This window comes from Apiospora hydei (assembly GCF_038363865.1).
Source record: "Apiospora hydei strain CBS 114990 chromosome Unknown utg000007l_segment0_segment0, whole genome shotgun sequence".
Classification (NCBI taxonomy): Eukaryota; Fungi; Ascomycota; class Sordariomycetes; order Amphisphaeriales; family Apiosporaceae; genus Apiospora; species Apiospora hydei.
The window spans coordinates 2,798,278-2,820,085 of NW_027117366.1; the positions used below are offsets into that span (position 1 = coordinate 2,798,278).

General features: G+C 47.4%; 8 protein-coding genes across 8 annotated transcripts; all 8 read right to left on the reverse strand.

Annotated features, from left to right (window-relative positions):
• Positions 1–4,183: 4,183 nt before the first annotated feature.
• PG997_009961 (major facilitator superfamily transporter) lies at positions 4,184–5,889 on the reverse strand (the record flags this gene model as incomplete). Its single annotated transcript, XM_066814276.1, has 3 exons — positions 4,184–4,613; positions 4,726–5,437; positions 5,565–5,889. The coding sequence occupies 3 exons, from the start codon at positions 5,887–5,889 to the stop codon at positions 4,184–4,186; spliced, it is 1,467 nt and encodes a 488-aa protein (XP_066666238.1).
• Positions 5,890–7,096: 1,207 nt separating this feature from the next.
• On the reverse strand, positions 7,097–7,661 carry PG997_009962 (uncharacterized protein; the record flags this gene model as incomplete). Its single annotated transcript, XM_066814277.1, has 2 exons — positions 7,097–7,235; positions 7,453–7,661. 2 exons carry the CDS (start codon positions 7,659–7,661, stop codon positions 7,097–7,099), a joined length of 348 nt encoding a protein of 115 aa, XP_066666239.1.
• Positions 7,662–8,478: 817 nt separating this feature from the next.
• On the reverse strand, positions 8,479–9,025 carry PG997_009963 (uncharacterized protein; the record flags this gene model as incomplete). Its single annotated transcript, XM_066814278.1, has 2 exons — positions 8,479–8,701; positions 8,940–9,025. 2 exons carry the CDS (start codon positions 9,023–9,025, stop codon positions 8,479–8,481), a joined length of 309 nt encoding a protein of 102 aa, XP_066666240.1.
• Positions 9,026–9,704: 679 nt separating this feature from the next.
• On the reverse strand, positions 9,705–10,477 carry PG997_009964 (uncharacterized protein; the record flags this gene model as incomplete). Its single annotated transcript, XM_066814279.1, has 2 exons — positions 9,705–10,209; positions 10,290–10,477. 2 exons carry the CDS (start codon positions 10,475–10,477, stop codon positions 9,705–9,707), a joined length of 693 nt encoding a protein of 230 aa, XP_066666241.1.
• Positions 10,478–12,153: 1,676 nt separating this feature from the next.
• PG997_009965 (uncharacterized protein) lies at positions 12,154–13,358 on the reverse strand (the record flags this gene model as incomplete). Its single annotated transcript, XM_066814280.1, has 3 exons — positions 12,154–12,646; positions 12,691–13,086; positions 13,153–13,358. 3 exons carry the CDS (start codon positions 13,356–13,358, stop codon positions 12,154–12,156), a joined length of 1,095 nt encoding a protein of 364 aa, XP_066666242.1.
• A 711-nt stretch (positions 13,359–14,069) lies between these two features.
• Positions 14,070–15,333, reverse strand: PG997_009966 (uncharacterized protein; the record flags this gene model as incomplete). The annotated part of the gene is made up of 2 exons (XM_066814281.1): positions 14,070–14,931; positions 15,161–15,333. 2 exons carry the CDS (start codon positions 15,331–15,333, stop codon positions 14,070–14,072), a joined length of 1,035 nt encoding a protein of 344 aa, XP_066666243.1.
• Positions 15,334–16,025: 692 nt separating this feature from the next.
• Positions 16,026–17,096, reverse strand: PG997_009967 (uncharacterized protein; the record flags this gene model as incomplete). Its single annotated transcript, XM_066814282.1, has 2 exons — positions 16,026–16,797; positions 16,909–17,096. The coding sequence occupies 2 exons, from the start codon at positions 17,094–17,096 to the stop codon at positions 16,026–16,028; spliced, it is 960 nt and encodes a 319-aa protein (XP_066666244.1).
• A 2,900-nt stretch (positions 17,097–19,996) lies between these two features.
• On the reverse strand, positions 19,997–21,166 carry PG997_009968 (uncharacterized protein; the record flags this gene model as incomplete). The annotated part of the gene is made up of 3 exons (XM_066814283.1): positions 19,997–20,209; positions 20,237–20,881; positions 20,996–21,166. 3 exons carry the CDS (start codon positions 21,164–21,166, stop codon positions 19,997–19,999), a joined length of 1,029 nt encoding a protein of 342 aa, XP_066666245.1.
• Between the last annotated feature and the right edge of the window lie 642 nt (positions 21,167–21,808).

Sequence of the window (21,808 nt, forward strand, 5' to 3'; positions counted from 1 at the left end):
CCCAGGCTCGTAAAAAGCGCCCCTGCGAACCGCCCTTAACTTTGAAAATCTCTACTACTGTTACCTAGGGACTATTTATATAAAAAGAGACAGTCTTTCGATTAAACTTAATAATCTTACCCGTTATTTTAAAAATAACTAGGGAGGAGCTTTTTATTTATATTATAATTAATATTAAAGTTAAAAGTAAAGCTTTTATTAACGAAAACTAAGTTAAAGTTTACCGATTACTATTAAAAAAACTAAAAACCTTTATAAACTTAATAAGGTTTAATGAAAATATTCTCTTTAAAGGTTAAATTACTCACCGCGTATATACTCGATTATAAATCGAAAACTACTACGAAAAAATTATGCTTTTTATTATTTAATTTACTTATTACTCGATTATCTTAAGATTCTTTTAATTAAAATAATATAACTCGAAGGTTAAGTTCGTTAATTATATATTTACTTTTAATAGTAATTATTATTAAAAGTATTAACGTGGTTTATTACTACGCGACGTATATTACTTAGCGATATATTTTTTTATTTTTCGACCTTTTTATATAAATTAATTTAATTATAACGTTTAAAATTAATTAAAACTACTTGTTATTCGATTCCTCGTTTAATTTTATATCTTTTTTATATATTCGCGTATTATAACCTGTTTCGCCGTAAATATTACAGCGCCTTTTACCGGTCGCCCTCTATTTTAACGAACCTTTATTTTTACTTTTATCGGGCGCTAAACGCTTTCTTTTTACCTTTTCGTCTTATAGTTACTAAAATTCTTTAATAGTAAGGGCTCCTCTAAGCTAGACTCGCGACTTTTTAACTTTCCGGCGTTTAAAAAATGCTAAATTAGCCTTTTTAATATATATATTTTATCGCGTATAAAGATTATTTTATAAATTATTTTAATTATACTTTTTGTTATTTAGTTTATTATATTTAAAATCGGCGTCGGAGAGTTTTTTTAATAAGTAAATACCTTTTTTTAATATAAATAAAATGTTTAGTTATTTATTAAAAAGTTAAACGGCGTTTAAAGGTTATAAGTATTAACCGTTTTCGAACGAGATAAGTTAAGTATAAACGTTTAGAGACGTATATTTAACTTATTAATTATTTCGTCGGGATTATAAAGGATTAAATTAAAAGTATTAAATCCGAATTTAATATTATTTTCTGTAAAAATAGCGAAATACGCGGCCTTAAAAGCGATAAAAAACTCGAGCTTCGTAATGTAATTTATCGAGGCCTTAATAAACAGCTCGATTTCTTTTAAATAAATACGCTTTAAAACCGAATAAAATATTATATCGAGTAGTTAAAGTAAGTAAAATAAATAAGGAGGCATACCGAGTATAATAATATTATTATCCTAGTAATATATTTCGAATTCGGCCGAAATATAGCTCTCGTGGCTATTAATAATTAAGAGGCGGTGGGAACTTTTCGTTTACGTTTTAATATATTTATCGAAATACTTAATTTAGTTTAAGCTTATTTCGTTATTAATTTAATTATTAAAAGTCGGCTTAATTACTTAGTCGCCCGATAAATCGGTTTCGCGAGACTAGTTCGCGAGGTAATATTAGCTTTAAACGATTAAAAACGGCGAAATATATTAACCCTACGAATTAATGCATTTAATCGCCGTTGCCTATTTCCGATTATTAAGCTAAACCGATTTCGCTTTTTTATATCGCTCGGCGCGTATTACGATAAGTATTAACCCGATTATACTTATTATAAAGCCGGTCTCGTCGAAATTTTAAATATTTTCGTCGACGATCCCGTATTTTACTTTTATATTCGCGATTAGCGTAAATTAGCCGGAAATAACTTTAAAATCCTCGTAAAAAACCCTTTAATAATTATACCGACGATTTATTTTAATCTTTAAATCCGGGTTGCGGTCGATAAAACGCCTAACCTAGTGCTTACCGACGCGGTCGCCACCGCGCGACGCGGTAAAAAGATTGGCCATATTTTTTACACTAGCGATTTTAAGAAATATCCCGCGGGTATTTAAATTAATTATATATTTACGAAACACCTCTTTTTATTCGTATTTAATTTATACCGTAAGTGTCGAATATCGCGTTATAAAGTTCGGCCGTAGATTCGATAACGTAAAATAATTCTAAGAACGTCGTATACTTTTACAGCATTTCTTTTACTTAATAAATTTAAAGGCTTTCGTGTCGTTTAAATAGTTAAACCGATCCGGTCTTTTTAAATTAAATTAAGTATTATAGTTATAAAGTTATTACGCGTTAAAGTTTAATAAAAGTCGAGAAGTAATAAGGGTAAACTATTTAATAATACGAACCACTTAATAGTAAACTACGTTACGTTAAAGTTTAATTATATTAAAATTAAATTTAAGTGCGTCGTTAAATAATATACGTCGCGTAGTAATAAACCACGTTATTTATTTTAATTTTTTAATATAATATTTTATTTATTTTTAAAGCGTGCTTATTTAAAGGAAATCAAGCTATTTATTAAGGCTTTTATAAATTATATTACTAAGCTTAAGTTTCTTATCGCCTTTAAAGCCGCGTATTTTATTATTTTCACGAAAGCTAATATTAAATTTAAATTTAGCGTATTTAATTTAATACCTTATAATCTTAACGAAGTAATTAATAAATTAAATATACGTTTTTAAATATTTATACTTAGCTCGTCGCGTTCGGAAACGATTAGCATTTACAATCCCTAAACGCCGTTTAATTTTTAATAAATAATTAAGCACTTTTTTTTTTAAAAAAAGGTATTTATTTATTAAAAAAGCTCCTTAACGTTAATTTTAAAAACGGTGAATTAAATAACGAAAAATATATATATAATTATATATAAAATAACCCTTATAAAAAATTAAATACGTATATTATAAAAGGCTAATTTAGCTTTTTTAAAGCGCCGGAGAGCTAAAAAATTGCGAGTCTAGCTTAGAGGAGCCCTTACGATTAAGGAATCTCGAAAGCTACAGGACGAGAAGGTAAAAGGAAGCGTTCAGTGATTAATAGAGGCGAAAATAGGGGTTCGTCGAAGAGGCGCGCGACGGGCGGCAGGCGCTGTGGGATCTGCGGCGAAACAGGCCACAATGCGCGAATATATAAAAAGGATATAAAATTAAGCGAAAAATCGGATAGCGAGTAGTTTTAATTAATTTTAAACGTTATAATTAAATTAATTTATATAAAAAGGTTAAAAAAATAAAAAAAGTAACCGGCGAAGTAATATAACCGATTTAATAATAAACTACGTTATATATAATTATATATAAGATAACCTTTATAAAGGATCGAATACGTACTTTAAAAGAGGCTAATTTAGCCCTTTTAAAGCGCCGGAGAGCTAAAAAGTCGCGAGTTAAGCTTGGAGGAGCCCTTACTATTTAGGAATCTTAAGCGCTGCAGGACGAGAAGGCAAAAGGGAAACGTTCAGCGACCGGCGAAGGCGAAAATAGGGGTTCGTCGAAGCGGCGCGCGACGGGCGGCAGGCGCTGTGGCATTTACGGCGAAACAGGTCATAATACGCGAATATGTAAAAAAGATATAAAATTAAGTAGCGATTCCGATAACGAGTAGTTTTAATTAATATAATATATTATAATTAAATTAATTTATATAAAAGTATTAAGAAATAGTAAAAGTAAGCGATTTAATAATATAAGCGACTCGGTAATAAACCACGTTACTTAAATAATTAATTTAAATAATTAATTTAAATAATTAATTTAAATAATTAATTTAAATAATTAATTTAAATAATTAATTAAAAAGTTTAAAAAAGTAAAAAAGAAAAAAGCCGAGGGGTAAATAAACTTAAACGAAAAAAAGTAAGAAACGTAAAAAAAGAGGCGTAAAAAAGCCGGCTATACCGATAAACTTTATTAATTTATAATATAATATACATTAAAAAATTCAAGTTAAAATAAATATAATTTAACTTTATACCTAAGAGGAAATTATATTTAGTTATATATAAATAGTCTATAAGGATAATAGCTAATTTCTAACCCAGTCTAGACTTTCCCCTCACTGATATTATCCGATCCTTGTCGCGGTGGACTTTATAGCCAGAAATAAAATAGTTCCAAATATGCCAAGCTCCTAATCCGAGTCTTTTACAAGAAACCTGACACGAACAATGACCTCTCTTGACCCCGAAAGGCCACCTAAAACGCCACCCAAAGCTTCAGCCCCGTCTTCTGGAACCTCACCGCCAGCGTGACGGCCGTCCCGAGGAACATCATGACGCCCGAGAAGGCCTTGAGCCCGACCCAGCCGCCGACGGGGCTCTCGAGGATGGCGCCGGCGATGGGGGACGTGGTGAGGCCGCCGATGGAGCTGGCGAGGAAGCAGAGGCCGTTGCGGTAGCCGAGCTCGTCGAGCGGCGAGATGGACGAGACCAGCGCGGCCATGAGGGAGATGTAGGCGCCCGAGGACAGGCCGAACAGGACCGCGAACGCGACGATGACGGCGTCGGTGCTGCCCGGGATCCACATGGCCAGGACCAGGAGGCTGGCGACGAAGCAGGCGCCGCAGAAGACGTTGAAGCGGCCGGCTTTGTCGGAGAGATAGCCGGAGCTGGCACGGCCGACGAGACTATAGTGAATAAGACGTTAGCTACGTACCTTTCATAGGAGGATTGAGAAAGAAGCAGAGAGTGTGTATATGTGGTTCATGTGGTTCTTCGAGTCGGGTTGACTTGGCTTACCTTGCTGCGTTATAGAAAGTCACTAGGTACTGCGATAGACTCTCACTCATACCGGCACCCACGGCGGAGCTGGGCAAGTACGTGATGGGCGCGTAGAGGCCGTACGGAATAAGGAACTGGCCGAAGAGGAGGATCTGGAAAGCGCGCTCGCGGAAGGGGCTCAGCATCTGGACTCGGGTCATGCCGCCGCCGCGAGCTCGGTTGGCGGCGGTATTACTGGTGTGCCGGGCGCGGACGAAGGCGTTGGCGACGAGCAGCAGCGCGAGGATCATGAAGGCGCAGATGCGCAGGGTCCAGCCGTAGCCGACGGTGCGGAGCAAGTTGGAAATGATGAGGGGGAACACGACGCCTCCTAAACTGGAACCGGTCGACAGCAGGCCGAAGGCGAGGCCGCGGCGCTTGGCGAACCAGCCGCTCACGCACGCGAGGGCGGGCAGGAAGACGGCGGAGACGCCGATGGCGGAGCACACGCCCTGCGAGAGCAGGATCTGGTAGTACTCGGTCGAGAGCGAGGCCATCATAAGGCCGAAGACGTGCAGGAAGGAGCCGACGGCCACAAGGACGCGGGGGCCGTAGGTGTCGTTGAGCCGGCCGATGACGGGGCCGAGGAAGGAGAGGAAGAAGATCTGCAGGGACGGGATCCACGCGATCTGACTCGGCGTGTAGTCCGAGAGCGGGCCGTTCTCGTAGTACTGTTGGAAGATGCCGACGCCTAGAACGAGAAAAGAACACGGACGGGAATCGTTAGCGCCGAGTAGGTAGTCGGTTTAGGGATCTCGGTCGATCGGGGGACCCGCTACGATCCCGAGGAATAGCGGGGAAGAGGAGATGCAACTTACTATTGACCCAGCCGTAGCTGCAGAACGAACAGCACCAGGCGCCCAGGATCATGAGCCAAGCCTTGGCGCCTCCATCGGGGGCTTCGTCTTCGCCACCGTCCTCGACATCGGACGACTCAACGCTGCTGTTGCCCGGCCCATCACCGTTCGGCGGATCGCCGGCATTGTCGGCTTCCTTCTCGGCCTTCTTCTCAGATTCAGTGATCTGACCAGGGATGGTGACAATACTAGACGGTGAGATGTCTTGGTGGTGCGACTTACGGGGTGTCTGCACTTTTTCTAGCTCGGCCATGGTCAGACTAGAATCGGCGCCAATTGAAGCCATTTTGGTAGATACAAGATATCAGAAAGAGATAAGAAAGAGAGATAGTTGTCGGTATGAATTTTGACACAATGTATCCTGGGCCGCCAGGTTGGTTTTAGCCTAAATGACCTAGGCTTGAGGAGGAGGAGAAGGCGAAGGTGGTGGTGTCTTCGAATAGCAGGCGCATGTTTGCTTGTTGGGATGCGGGCGAAAGAGCAAATTATTTGAAAATTTTATTGGGGCATGGGGCCGGCGGTCGGATATACGACCGACGCTGATGAGCAAGTCGGAAGCCGAAGCGAAACCGGGGGCGTGGTGCAAAGCGCCGGGAATAAGAGAGCGAGCCTCCACAGTCCCCGCTCTTGTATGGCATCCGCTAGCCTCAAGATAGAAAGTCCAATGGTGCAATTCTCCACCACCCGTTGCTTTCTAGGCCATGTTTGGCTGGCCGACAGTCAGACCCATGCAGCGGCTTGGGAACTTTTCACACCGTCTTACTCACTCAACTTGGCGTGCACCGCTTCGGCTTCGGTTGGTGGTGTGCTAGGTACAAGGAGTCGGAGTCAAGGCCCCCATTCTCGGAGACACCAACAGTCAGGACCGATATAAGCGAGAACGCCGACGCTTGCCGTTGGGATATTTCAGGAGTAAGGCGATCAATGCTGTCGATATAAACTCTCAAGGTTGGTTAGGTTCCACCACTTTTGCAGCAAAGTTCGGAACGCCGACGCGGGATCGGCCCGCCGTGGCTTGACTATGTGGCTTCGGCGGCGCTTATTTTGACGACCATCCTTGCATGTCCTGGAATTTGGTTACGATGATTAAGTATTGGGAGATAGTGAGACACCAAAATGGGATTTTCAACGTTAAATTTCTCACAGATTGAAGTCACATGCGATAATGTCCATGGAATACACGAGACGACAGAAGTCGTGGTATTCTGTCTAGTGTGTATCTACTGCCTCAGGTTCCTATGTGACTTGTTGTTGCCACATAGTACTACAAGCTGCCATGCTGTAGTGCAACCCAGTCCTATTGAGCAAAACTTCACTTCCCTCGCGCTTGTCCATCTTCGCTAGTGTTACGCCATCGAGGGCAGCCTGCAGGCGAGTCAAAAGAGGCTAAGCTTGTCAGCAAGCGAATCGTGGGATCAGCATGGGAAGCTACATACCGAGGCTTTGCCGTAATCCTTTTCGGAGAGCAGTACTTAGTTCTTGTTCTCCATATTCTAGCCATCGTCTTTGTCCTCAGGGACAGGGTCGGCGGCACGCTTGCCACCCCGGTTGCGGCGCTTGATCACCGGCTTGGGTAGGGTTTCGCCCTGGGTAACGGCATCGTAGCGGTCCCTGATGGCCGCGAATCGCTTCCTAAAAATACGATGATTGATTCGTTAGTCGACATCCTACATAATCAATTATAATCGAATGTCCCAAGAGGGAGTTTGTGTACTGAGGAGTCTCTAAAACAGCAATAGGAAATGATGATGGGAGAGCGAAAGGGCAAGTGGATTATTTCACCGCAAGCGAAAATCCAAAGTGGACAGTCAATCCATGTAGGTGACTTGGGAGAAAGAGATTGACTTACTGGGCATCGTCCTTGGTTATGCCGCGCTTGGCTGCGACATTGTCCCAATCCTCGAGACCGAACTCGGGGTGCATATGCTCGAAAACGGCCATGATGAGCTTCAAGTCGTCACCCATATGAATGGACTCGTCAGACTTGTTGGGAGAATTGGGCTTGTCGCCCGTATCGCCTTTATCAGGCTTGTCGTTTTGACCAGAGTTGTTCGACATCTTGAATATCTCAGGTGCAGTGGTCTTTGATTAAATGATGGATATAGCGAGTTGAAAATCAGAGACTGTGGACTGGTGTAATGATGTACGGAGGGAAAGGTGTACCGGTACAGAATGTGTAGAAGTGCTCTGGGGGATGATACAAAATATGAATGGTAGGGTTAAAACTTCCCCCAAAGATCACTGCTAAATGGGCATAAGTAGAAACCCCACACTATCATTGGCCTATTGCTGCCGTTGTCCTCAGACTTACTTGCGGCCCGTTGGTTACATGTATGTCGCATGATGCATCTATCAGGGCGGGCCAGCCGGGAGGAATGAACCGCATTTTGACTGGAGCACATGAGACATAAAATGCAGTCACACCTCAAATACGTTTGTTTACATCACAGGTAGGTGGTTTTATGAAAACTAGAAATAGCCAGATTCTATTTCGACAGAGATACATTCACTGAGTATACCGTTCCTAAAGAGCACGCTTTTCTTCTTTGAGGAATATCACTCGGCATCCTTCCACAACTGGAAACCCCTTCAGCCCAGAAGCATTAATTACCCCTGGTCCTCCTCCTCCAGTATCACATCCTCCTCGTCAACAGAAGGAAGGCCAAACTGACGACGGATATCCTCCTCTTCTTGACGGAACTGCTCGCGCACGCGATCGCGTCTCAGGCTCTCCTATTCCTCTTGGCGAAGTATTGCCCTGAAGGCGGCCACGCTTGGATTTGGACACGGATTAGTCTGCGCCTAGGTGGTGTTGTCAGACTGGACGTTGCTGCGGCCAACCTCAATCTGCCTCTCGGGCTCGGGCGCGGCACGTCTAGTGTTGCGTCGCATGCTGCGGCAGGGGGCGAGAGGATGTGCTTCCAGAAGGTGCGGCGGTGAGATTGGAGGGCACATCTTGGCCATCGTCTATCACGCCAGCGTTCTCCTCCTCGATTTCCGAGACAGAATCGGCGGCAGGCTTGCCACTAAGGCGGCGGCGGCGCTTGATTACTGGCTTCGCGGGGGTGAAGATCTTGGTGGTGGTCTCATAGCGGTCGCTAATGGCCGCGGATCACTGCCTAGAAGTACGATAAATTATTTGTCAGTCGACATCTCAGATGATTGCAGCCCAGTGTTTTAAAAGTGAGTTTGTAATTTAGTGTCTGAGAAATACTGAGATGAGGTGATGGGAGAGCTAAAGGGCAAGTGTACCGATTTACATGAGGCGACTATCTAAATAGGACAGTTCGATCGAAATAGGTGTCTTAGGAGGAGAAGGAGGGGGGAGTGACTTACTGGCCGGCGTCCTTAGTCATGCCTCGCTTGGCTGCGAACTTGGCCCAATCCTTGACACAGAACTCGGGGTGCTGAAAATTGGCCATGATGAGCTTTAGGTCCTCGTAAGGCCTGTTGGATGGAAGAGCTCTGGGAGATAAGGGAAAATGTTTATGGTGGGGTTACAACCTTTTCACAAGAGCTACTTGCTGAATGCACGTTGATAAGGATCCTACACCAAGAATTTGGTTTATTGTCTATGTCGTCCACATGCTTAGGTGCGGCTTGTAGGGTGCGACGGGTACTGCGTCTGGGCAGGCATAGAAAAGCCGACAGGACATTATGACTATATAAAAACAAGGAATAATAAACGATTACAACTAAAATCGAACGTGTTTTTATAGAGGTTTTAGGTTGGTTTTATTAGGAGTAGAATACTGAAATCCTATCTATATAGAACTTTGTTCACCAAGTACGCTGTTCTCCCAAGAGTGAACCTCTTCTTTAACGACTGAACTAGGAAGTCTTCAGTCCCAGGAGCGTGGATTACTCCTGGTTCTCATCCTGCTGGCCCTCCTCATTTTCCTCCTGCTCATGTTCCTGCTGAAGGTATGCAATCTCTTCCTGAATAGACGGCAAACCCCACATACGACGCATGGCCTCGTCATCTCGGTCGAACTGTTCGCGCCAGTGCGGCCGGCCTCCCTCCTCATGCGGACGGAGCATAGAGTTGAACGAGACCACATTCGGATTTGGAGACGATTTGGCTCGTGTGTTCATGCTCGTCTAAGCAGGAGCGGCAGCAGGAGCGGCGGAAGGAAAGACGCTGTGACCTTCATCGTTTTCGGCCTGAACTTCATCCCGGATGCGTCGGGCGGCGCGAGGTCGAGCAGCTCTGGCAGGTTGCTGCTGCGGCTGAGGCGGGGCGATCGAAGGGACATTATCACCGTCATCACCGACATCGAGCTCCTCGTCTCTGCTGCCTTGGGCGCCTCGGACGCGGCGCGAGCGTCGGATGACACGGCGCGGGGCACGTGCCGGACGAGGGAGGACAACGGAGGGAGCGGAAGTGTGAACAGAAGGGATGTTCTCTTCGTCGTTGAAGTCCTCGTCCTGATCGTGGTTGTTTAGGTCCTGGGGGACGGGCTCGGGCTCGGGGCTCTTCACTTCCAGGTTTTCGACCGGGTCGGCTTTCTTGGCGCGCCGGCGACGGCGCTTGATGACAGGTACTGACGGGATGACGCCGTCGGTGGCCTCCCTGTACCGCCTCTTGACAACGCCGAATCGGATCCTACGAAAAGAAAAATATTGATTAGTTCTCATGTCTTATAAATATGAGCTGATCAGATGTGTTAAATAATAACGACTTACTTAGCAGCGGCCTCGGTGAGGCCTCTCTGGGCGGCGATCTTGGCCCAGCCACTGACCTCGAATCCGGGCATGTTGTTCTCCATGATGGCCATCAGGATCCAATTCTCCTCTTCCAGATCTTCGAGGGTTCTCTTGGGCTTGTCGCCCTTCTTGCCCTTGTCGTTGTTGTCGTTATTCTTGCCAGCCATGGTAGCGATTGGCAGAAGCAATGCTCTTTACTTCAATGTAGGTGTGTAATGCGAAGAGGAATGAAAGCAAGGATGGGAGTGCAAAATAAAGAAATTGATGGCAGAAATTACCAGAGATCCCTTGTGGTTTGTGCAAATAATTGTGGTTGATTTGCAATTTTTCTCAAGGCCACTGGTAAGATGGGCTGTGGGGTAAAAGCTTTACAGCAGCTATTGTTTCTGCTGTGGCCAAGCTTGGGTGCAGCACATCTGGTGCGTTCAGTGCTTTCGTCTGTGGCAGGTGGCAGGTGGCAGGCAGATCGGGAATCAAAAGGACAGGCGCAATGAGTCGCGGGGAATCGCCATAAAATACAACATTGACAAACGTAACTACATTCCCGTTATAGCCTATTCGCACTTGGATAGAGTAAAATAGCAAATAATACGGCTACAAGAAGATAAATATTTATATAACAGCTTTTTCTCCAGGTATGCTGTCTTCCACGTAGACGCCCCTCCTCTCCTCCATTGACTGCCCTCCGGTAACCTTCTACTAAATGTAATCATCAGGCTTGGGAACACCGCTTCGTTATTGTCCTCCTCCCTTCGGAATCCCTAGAGACCACGGATATTCCGGTCTTCCTGGCGGGCCTGCTTACGCCGGAGAGCACGCCCCTGTCTCTCCTGGTCCATCTGACAGACCCGAGTAGCATATTGAGGCCGAGTAAGGCTCGGGGCTGATGAGAGTTCCGCCTTGGTGCTTTGCTTCCAGACGGCGGTCTTTTTGCCGCTATCCCCACTACTATACGCTGACCTAGTAGGACGACGCCCTCGGTGACTACCTTGAAACTCTTCTCCATGACTGCGAACTGCTGCTTAGAAACAAGGAAGGTTCTGTGTTAGTCATCTCTGCTCAAGGCCTGGTATAAGGCGTCAGAGATTGCGAGGTAGTTGGATATCTCCAGAGTTTTACTGATGGCAGTTTGAAGGGATGATGGGAGAGCGAGATGTGGGATGAAACTTACTTTGCGCTGGTGACAGTCAAGCGATGGTTTGCGGTAATACTCTCCTAACCTCAGCCGCCAAAGCCAGGGTTCGTGTTGGATTGGCTTGACTTGACATGTTCCTTGGACGTCTTGCTCTTCTTCAGGTTGCCGTCATTTTAGGAATTGTTATTCATGGTAGGTTTATTATGGCAACTGTCTTTATCAGCATAGAATCAAAGTGTGTAATGTAGGTAGTAAAGCAGTCTGAGAGCAAATAATGCGGACAGTGGAAGGGCTCAAGGATGTGGGAATGGAATCTTGACGATGATGAAAGAACATGTGCTGTTTTCACAACCTTTGACTAGGATCATTTGCTGGATCGGAATCTGTTAGGGAGAAAGACACACGAGAATTTGGGCCATTTTCTCTGTGTTCGTTGGGCTTAGGTAATATGAATAGAAGGGACATCTTCGCCAGAAACAGAACAGATGACAGAAGTAGTTACATTCTGATTGTGAACTACTTATACTAAGGTCCTTGTGTCTTGTTTTCGACACTCAAGGCCACAACCTTAGGGAATACCATAATCCTATCCGTACAAAACTCTCTTATCATGAGATACAACTCCCCAAGTAAGTGCCCTTTGTGTCTGGGCACCTACTTCTCAGAATATTTCTGCCAATCACAGCCGTTCAGGCTTGTGACCGTAGCTTACTCCTCCTCCTCCTCCTGGACCTCTGAGTCCTCCTCATGAGGGAATCCCCACTGACGAAGAACATCCTCGTCTTGTCGGCGGCGGGCCTCGTGACGGCGGGCCTCCTCATCGCGAGCGGCCAAAATGCGTCGATATGCTTCATGCCTGATAAGAGGAGTTCGACCAGACTGGTTTCGTCTGGCCTGGGTTCCGGTGGTCGTAGAGGTAGGGAGCTGCTCCTCCTCTTGATGCTCGTCACGAGCCGGTTCCTCCTCGTCACGCTCGACCCAACGAGGAAGGTCATACTCACGCCGGATGTCCTCTTCCTCCTGGCTGAAGGCCTCTCGCCAGCGAACACGCTCGCGGCTTGCCTCTTCCAGCTGTTGGATTTGGGCTTCGAATGAAAGATCCGGGTTACGCAGGCTCGGCAACTCCAAAGGCCGTGCTCGGGTCTCTTGGGTCTCTTGGGTGGACGAGGCCCTGTTGCCACCCCCGTTGTTTCCCTCTGCCCTGGTAGTGGTGCGACGAGATCTTCTCAGGCGCGTGTTGGCGACGGCAGAGGGTCCAGTGGGAGCAAGGGGGACATGAGGGGCAAGGGGGGCAAGGGGGCAGGGGGAGCAAAAGGGACAGAGGGGACATCCTCGCCGTCGTCTTCGATATCTTCCTCCTCGGCAGGGTTGACACGCTGGGTGCTTCGGGTGCGCCGGGAGGTTGCGCGGGTCGTACGAACGGGATGGACGGCGCGTGTCCGAACAGCTCGAGCAGGGGGAGCAAGGTGGGCCGTATTGGCCGATGGGACGTCATCTTGATCATCGATGTCGTCCCAGTCGTCCTCGGGGGCCGGCTTGGCTTGCTTGCCACCTCGGTTACGGCGCTTATTGACCGGCTTGGGTGGGATTACGCCACTGGTGATTGCTATGTACCGTCTCTTGATGACCCCGAATCGAATCCTATGAACAATAATGACGTATGTATTAGTCGTTGTTTCAAACGAATTATCAGAAGCAATGGCTTACTTTGCGGTAGGGATGGTCAAGCCTCGCTTGGCTGCGATTTTGTCCCATCCCTTGACGTCGAATTGCTGATGCTTCTCCTCGTAGGCAGCGAGTGCAAGCATCAGGTCGTCGTCCATTTGGTCGTCGTCGGACGGGTTGGGGCTGCTTGGCTTCTTGCCCTTCTTGCCCTCATCGCCCTTTTTGTTCTGATTGCGCTTGCCGGCCATGTTGAACAGTCAGCAATGTCAATGGTGTTTACGGCAAATAAACGAAGGCGCGCAACTATGGAGACAAGTGCAGCAGTGTAGAATGGAACGAAGGATGGAAGGGAGAAAATGAGGATGCCACAAAGAGCTTTTGGTAGTGATGCGAAAGCTCTGAATAATTTTTGTGACTGGTGCCTTTTCCAGAACAGCTTGGTTGGTTGAAAATCAGCAATAAATAAGCTAGACTGGAATGCGGCCAGTAGCTGTAGACCTTTTGAAGGAAATCCAGGTGGGCGGAATCACCCAGAACCTGTTTGATAAAGCAGTCCCTGGGCTGAAATCAGCTCTGCCCTGAACACGGTAAGATCACAAGCACTACACCCTACTTACATTAGTACTTTATAATAATCTGCCTTTGATTATGTCTTGCCGCTATGAATATCCCGTCGTGGCAGGTGGCCAGACAAGTTGCGCAACCCGATCTACGGGTTGTTTTATAAGGAGGCATTTAGAATGTGTATGAACAGAAGTAAAAATGAGGGGAGAACGTGAGACTATAAAAACGATTATTTTCTGTATATTAAGTATTACTATGGTGCTTCAGTTTGCCATGTGTTCTGTTGTTGCCACATGGTATAACGGCAAACTGGCAAATCATCTTCAACACTATCTTACACAATGCCATGAACCAAATAGAAAAATGTTCTGTGACTCAATCGCGTTGGCTTACTCCTACTCGTCATCGTCCTCCTCCTTCTGACCCTTCTCCTCGTCCTCCTTGCGCTGACGAGCCAGGCGCTCAGCGACCTTGCGGTGCTTATCAGCAAGCTTGGGGACGGGAGTACGCTTCTTCTTCTTCTGCTTGGGCGTACTCTCAGCCTCATTGGTATCGTTGTTGTCATGGAGAGCAGGATCCTGAGCAGCAAGGGCTGCCTCGTTCTCTTCGTCTTGCTCTCCAGTGGGGAGGCCCAAGTTCTGGCGCATGACCCGGTCTTGACGCTCCTGCTCTTGGCGCCAGCGAGAGCGTGCTTGGCTGTCCCGGTCCATCTGGGCGACCTCGATAGCGAAGTGGCGGCGGACCGGCATGTGCAGTTTGGGGAGCAAAAGGGCTGCGGGTGTCTTTTGGGCAGCCGGAAGGCCCTCGCCATCGTCCTGGGCCTCATTGCTAGAGTTGTTCTTGGGCTTGGTTGTGAAGCGAGCAGATAGTCTCTGACGCTTGGCCGAGGCAGATAGGACAGCAGGGATATCCTCGTCATCATCATCATCAGATTCGTCATCGGATTCCTCGTCGACAGGCTTGGACCGCTTTGTTCCTTGCGTGCGTCCGGAGGTGGGGAGAGTGGCGCGGGAAACGCGAGAGGATCGAGGGGTGCGGACGGCACGGGTAGCGTGTGCGCGAGCAGATGAAGGCGGGGCCAGATGGGCCGTGTTGGCAGACGGGACGTCGTCTCCGCCGTCAGGCTCCTCTCCATCGTCCTTGTCGTCCAGAGAGGCTGGCTTGGGGCGACGGTAGCGACGCTTCACAATCGCCTTGGGAGGGACGACACCATCAGTTGCCTTATGGTATCTTCTCTTCAGCTTCTCGTATCGCTGTCTAGAAAACAGCACAATTAAATATTAGTTGCGTCCCGTAGTAGTTGTGACAGTTTGGATTCAAAACGATCGTGAAACATTTATTATCTCCAGAGTGAGGGCCTTGGAGACATCGAGGGAAGACGGTAATGGGGCGGAAGGCGGATATTAATCGATTTCACAGCAAAGCGAATGTTCGCAATGGGAAGTCAATCAAAGTAGGTGATGTGATTCATGTGGCAGTGACTTACTTGGCTGCGTCGGTGGACAGGCCTCGCTTCTCACCGATTTCCTTCCATCCTTTGATTCTCTCCTCCATCTGGTTCTTCTCGATGATGGCGACGAGAAGCCAGATGTCCTCCTGCATGGCCTTGATGACCTCGTCGGCATCAGACTTGCTGGGCTTGTTGGACTTGTCAGACATGATGACGGCGGGCAATCGCAACGTTGTGGTACGAGAAGGACGGTGCTCGGAATGATGAGAATAAATGAAAGGAAAAGGAATTGTTAATGGAGGTCCAGTGTGATGTGATTGCTACAAGGTATCTTTCTGAGATCTGCTTTGGGTGCTCAGAAAAGAAATTGTGACAAGCAATTGCAGTGTGCTTTGCTGCAATGGGATGGGTGGTTGTGGTCTTGTAGAGCGATATGACAGTACAAGGAAGGAAGGAAACTCTTGATGAAGGACCCAAGTGTGTGTGGTTGGTATTTTTTCCAGTCCAAGAAAAAGCTTGCCGGATGGGAAGCTGTTGGTGAAAAGTTCTGACTGGATGTTCAGCCCATCACTTGGGAGTTTATGAAGGAAAGTTCAGGTAGTTGAAATTGAATACAAGTAATGAATCTGGAAGTCCCTAAGCTGATTGCAAGAAGGCCCACCGAGGACTTCTGAGTACGACGAGAGCGGAATGAAAAACGTGAGATCACAGAAAGTAGCATTCTGCTTATTAAACATTGTGTAGTCTATCTATCCGGCTGGCCATGTGCATTGTTGTTACCACATGATACCAGCAAGCTGTAGTGAAAATATCCCTATCGTACAATATCTCATGAACAAGTGTCTGTTGTCCTTGTCCCGCCAGTTACCTCCAAAGACCATCCCAGAAGTCCAGTGTTGACTTACTCCTCTTGGTCCTCCTCCTCCTGGTCCTCCTTGCGCTTACGGGCCAGGCACTCTCGCTCTGCAACCTTGCGGTGCTTGTCTTCAAGTTTAGGCACGCGGGTTCGCTTCTTCTTGGTCTGGCCCGAAGCCTGACCCTCTCCCTCATTCTCGTTGTTGTTGTTGTCATTACCATTGTTGGCGGGGCCCTCAGCCGGACCCTGAGCCTCCTCGGCAGTAGGAAGACCCCAGGTACGGCGTGTGTTCTCATCCTGCTGGCGCTGCTGCTCTCGCTGGCGAAGCAGGTTAAGGTCTTGCTCCTCCTGCTGGCGGATCTGGCTTGCAATGGAGTTGCGATTGGGGTTGAGCAAGTTGGGGAACGGCAATCGGGCCGGGGTGGGGCGGCCCCGGTTGGTGGGGTTGCTCGGGACGTCCTCCCCGTCGTCCTCGACGTCGTCCTCGAAGTTGAGAGTGGCGCGTCGGGTTGTGCTGCCTCGAGTGCTGCCTCGGGCACGCTTCTTAGTAGCCTTGACAGGCGAGGAGTTCTCGCCATCACCTAGGAAATCGTCGTCGTCGTCGTGAGGGACGGCGCGCTTGTTATTCTTACGGCCCTTGGCAGTTGCGGTGCGAGTGGGGGCGGCGGAGGTAGGGACATCATCATCGTCGTTGTATTCGTCATCGTTGCTGGCGACTTGCTTGTTTCGTCTCTTGCGTGGAAGGACGACGGGAGGGGTGATGATTTCCTCCTTGCGTTCATCTTCGAACTGATCACAGAGGCCCTTGAACCGGATCCTAGAAAATAAAAAAAACATTCAATTAGTTGACCTAATCATCGTGTGGCAATAATAATCGTACAACGTGAAGACAGCTCAAAGTGGTAATAAAATAACAGGAAGGACTTACTTGGCTGCGGCCGGGGTCAGCCCTCTTCTGGCCGCGACTGTGTCCCAGTTGTGGGCGCGCCAGCTGTCCTTCTGTTTCTTTTCAGTGGCGAAGTAAAGCTCCATGAGGAGCTTCTCTCTATCGGTCAAGGGATCCTTGTCCTTACCACCCTTGCCAGGCTTATCCGGCTTTCTCTGGTCGTCCGACATGTTGCGAAACAACTGTAGTGGTCTCTGCTACAATTGGATGAAGAGTTGGCGTTGTGGACAGGTAAGGATGGTGATGTGTGAAGAAGAATGTCAATGTGAGAGGATGACAATGTGTAAAGCAAGAAAAGATCTCTTGAAGATGATCTAAAGTTGGGTTGGTGCTACAGTCTTTTTTCCGAGTGTCGCTCTGGATGCTCAGAAAAAGATGGATGATGGTGAATGGGTAGGACCTAGGGTTGAGGGTGGGAAAAGTCCTTTAAGTACAGATGGTGGGTGGTGCTTGGTGTGGTGAATCAGCCAGGCGGGGCCCCAGTTGCATTCAATGTCAAGTCCAGAACAATAAGATTGATCAAATTCGGGCTTACTGACACTACAGGTCTCCTACACAAGAGCATTACGTTGAAAAGGCTTGGATTGTTCCCCAGGCCTACGCAGCCGTAGTCCTGCAGGCCATTGGGCTCGCTGCCCGTCTTGCGGATCGAGCCTCATGAAGGTCACTATACAATATAGGACTACTAGTCTCTCTTGTGGTTTTAACGCCTGTTATGGTCTATACAGATACCTATATACAGTATTATACATTCTGTGGGTTTAGAGATCAGCCTGGTCGTCGGGAGGTCGAAGGGTGACTTATATGTGAAGAGTGGACGGCCATAACAAAGCAGAAATTACCAGCCCAGCTGCCGAGCTAGCTATTCATCAGTCAAGGCTGATTCAACTTCCCAATAATGATTCTTTACGGACTAGTTCAGTCAGGCCACTAGCCTAATTTCGTCATATCATACCCACGGCCTGACACCCAAAGGCTGATCCCATCTAGAGCCTCGACCTGGATTTGTCTACACACAAACAACGTTTCCGCCAAAACAGGAAATGCACGCCATATGACCCACTGATCTTACCGTTTCGTAACTACCAATGTTCCAACTCCCAACTGCATGGCTCTGAGCCATACCGAACAGGTCTCCAGAGTGAGCAGTCTCTGCCCTAACCCAGGGGGAAGACCAGAGGACCGGCGTATCTACTAAACCAATCGAGTCATGTAGTCCAGAGATCACTTCCCTGATCACTGCCATAACATATCATTACCATGACAGCGTTGGGTACTCAAATAAATAAGCATCATCTTTGATTGTGGGTAGTAGACAGGCTACTGGCTGACGCACTATGTCAGACTTGATACTTAGCAAAAGCCCATAGGGAAATCTTGAACCATCTGTTACCATCCTGCTGCCAATTTATCCTCGCTCCCTCAGCTTCGTAAAGCTTTGTTATGGTTAGATGCTGTATTTAAACATAGTGATACGTACAGAGAAACGGGTATTTGCCGCTGCAACCCATCCTCATCATTAATCAGATCTCCCATACGTGAGCATGGTTGGTCATCGTTTGTCCACAAGCAGTGCCAACCGTTGCAGCTCAGCCTACTTCTGACCATGATACTGGCAATCTTGCAAGACCCCAGACAACTGGGTTCCATGGGTGATACGGCATTACAATGGTTCAACTCCCAGGTTCGAAGCTGGAGGTTATAAACCAGACTTGAAACAGGCTGTGAGGTTGCTAATCGATATGTTGAGTGTCGAAAATACGTACGATGAATCATGGATTTTGGGGATAGTTGGTATCAAGACCTGTTAGAAAAGGCGAACAGATGTCACTCCTGCTTTTACCTCCAATATAACATCGCATTCATAGCCTGAACTCTCAGCATATTGGAGTAGACCGGTAAAAGAACCACATCCGATGTTGGTAAGAAGAGGGTGAAGCAACTTCTGCTTCTTGATACATCACGTAAATAAAATACGTGCTTGTCGTCATCTGTTTCTTCATATCTAAAACGTTCTATTCAGTAGAATAGCAGCCAAAAATTAAACCACCATATTGAGCCTCATCACCAAGCATCACCAATATCATCCTGAGGATCTATTTCGAATAGCCGCTGTGGGCGTTGGATCCATCTTGCTTATACCCTGGAAGATGCCGTTCCTTGTCACGGTTTCTCCAATTTGTCACTCGTGGGTCTTGCAACAGACATATGAGCATTTGCGATTACGAGGGCCCTGTAAGCATGTAGTAACTACAACTACCGCCTATACAAATACGTGTATTGATTGCCTCGTCGTCTGCGCCATGGGACCATTTATTGAGTTTGGTTGAAGGTTGTAAAAAGCATACAATGGATTGAAGATACTGTCTTGAGATATACCACACGGAATACATGTGACGTCCGGACGGAAGTTGACTACGTTGGGACAGGACATTAAAACAATGCTTCTTGTCAGGTAGGCAACGCTCAGCTGTAGGAGATATCTCCAACAAACCGAATACCTTTACAACTTACCACATGTATCACGAAACAAATTCAAGTAATTTGACAAAATGACCGTATACCTGGTGTACCTACGGACTGACTCATATCCTGGTGACGGAGTATTCCATAGCAGGTATGATACAGCCAGTAATCACCCTCATATACTCATGATACGGAAAGCCACAAACACACACGTTTGCTTACTGCTACATAACCGGGAAAGCGATGAGATCGAATACATTGTCTATCTAGGTGCGTACTGTTCTGGAACAACAGCAACTTGTGATGGACACCACAAAGAAAGCAGGTTCTAGAATGGTGTAACATAGTACAACAGAGAAACGGTTTCTGTTTCTGTACACTGGTGGAACCAGTGGGGCTTGAGGAAGGGTTGGATAACGCCAGAGATGTCACGACGTTACCATTCTTTTGAGGGTTCTTTCTCATTGAATTGAAGTTGGTGGGAAAGACTGAAACGAGTAAGTATCAGTAAGCTTTTATCATATGGTGGCTTGGGGAAGCTCTTGGAGTACATACCAATAAACCAACTACTCCAACTCTAGGCACAATATTGTGCAGGGGGCGATCACTGTTCTACAGCGCGCAGGAGTTCGGGCTCGCACGGGTCATTCCGGTAAACAGCCAAGACATGGTCAGAGTCGAAAGTATCTCTGATGAGTCGGTAGGCGTTGCTAGCCTGATTGACGTAGGAGCCGAAGCTATACTCGACGAACATGATGTCCGTGGTGAGGCTCTTGACGATGAGGCGGTCCAGCTTGAACGTGAAGTGCTCTCCGAACTAGGGAAGCATCACGAACGGACTGACCTGCTCCGGTCGACCGATGACCAGGATGACGCACGACTCGTCCGCGGCGGTCTGGGGAGCCACTCGGTGGCGGTTCCAGAGTGCTCGAAGGTTGTAGCCGTCGAAGCGGATCTGCTGAGACTCGATGGCGTGGCGGAGTCTCACAGCGCCCTCGCGGTTCCACATCGTGGCCTTGATTGCGGCTCTCGAGTGGTTGGCAGAAGGAGCCGTGATATGGACGGCGGCGATTTTGCCCAGCTGGTATGCCTGGGTCTGGTGAATGAACTCGCGCACGGTGATGTGCGCGGGGAAGCCGGTCAGGAACAGGCAGCAGTTGTCGTTTTCGGCGGCCCGCGAGGCTTCAGCTCTCATGGTGCCGCGGTAGCCTCCGGTCGAGATGCGTGGGCTGGAGTGGCCATCGCGGAGCGTATGATAGAATCCAGTTGCCAAGTCGGCAACATGGCGAGGGCGGAACGCGGCTCGTAGGCCGGTCACCATCTGAGCCGGACCGGTTCTGACCAGCTGTTGCTGACTCATATCTTGACCAGCATCGATTCCTTCATTGACGCTTTCACTAGGAACGAATGGAACAATGGCCTGTTCTTCCATAATTCTGGAAGAATCGAGAGTGTTGACATACTGGTTGTAGTTGGTGTTGGCAAGAGCCTATTTCACACGTTAGTAATTGCCTATAAATCAACGTGAAAACAGTTTCAGCTGAAGTATTTCCACAAAGAAACAAGAGGTTTCTTTGGGGCCCAAGTTGACGGAAATACGTACATATGGCTCGGCGGAGGTCTGCTGGATGCGCATCTCTGGCGCATATCCAGTGACAGATTCACCAGGCATGGGTCTGCCCCAGCCCGGGGCAAGCTCTGGGCGGCCGAGCTTGGGAGGGGACGCGGGAGTGCTTCCCTCACGCAGCTCTTCCAGACGAGCGCTTTGGTCCATTTCGATTGTCGCTTTTTGTGACATATAAAGCAAAAAAGCGAATGGTGGAATGGCTCAAGGGTTGGGTCTTTGTGGTTTATGTTCAAGATCACCGCGTGCTGAATGGTCGTGAAGGGAAATGGTGGTAAACTGGCGGACGCGTTGAAGGGGTTTCAGAGCAAGAGAAGCTCGATGGTAGTGGGTGGAAGATGAGTGAAGTCAGAAAGGCTGAGGTGAAAAGGCAACCAGTAACAAGCTGCTTTTGGGGGGCGGGGTGTATGGCGGGAGTTGAGCTGGGGACTCTCTAGTCCTATAATAACTGCCAGTGCCTCTGCTTTGGGTTACTTGGTGAGTGATTGATGTACTACCTACTTGCCCCACCATAGATACTGATTGTTTCAGTACGCCTCGCCAGTCGGCATTGGAGAATGCTGGAAATTTGGGGTTAACGTTGCTGAGACGAAGCTCAGGGCTGGCTTCCTGTAGCTAGCACCCGCTGACCAACAATATGAGAATGAAGATCATCATTACACAGATATTACAGACAAGTGATGGGTTTGCGATACTAAATTGAGAGTTTATACAGTTTCGCCCCGAAGTGTTAGATCAAGCTTTAGCCTGAGCCATAACGGATACGCCTCTCATTGCAGTACTAGCATGTCC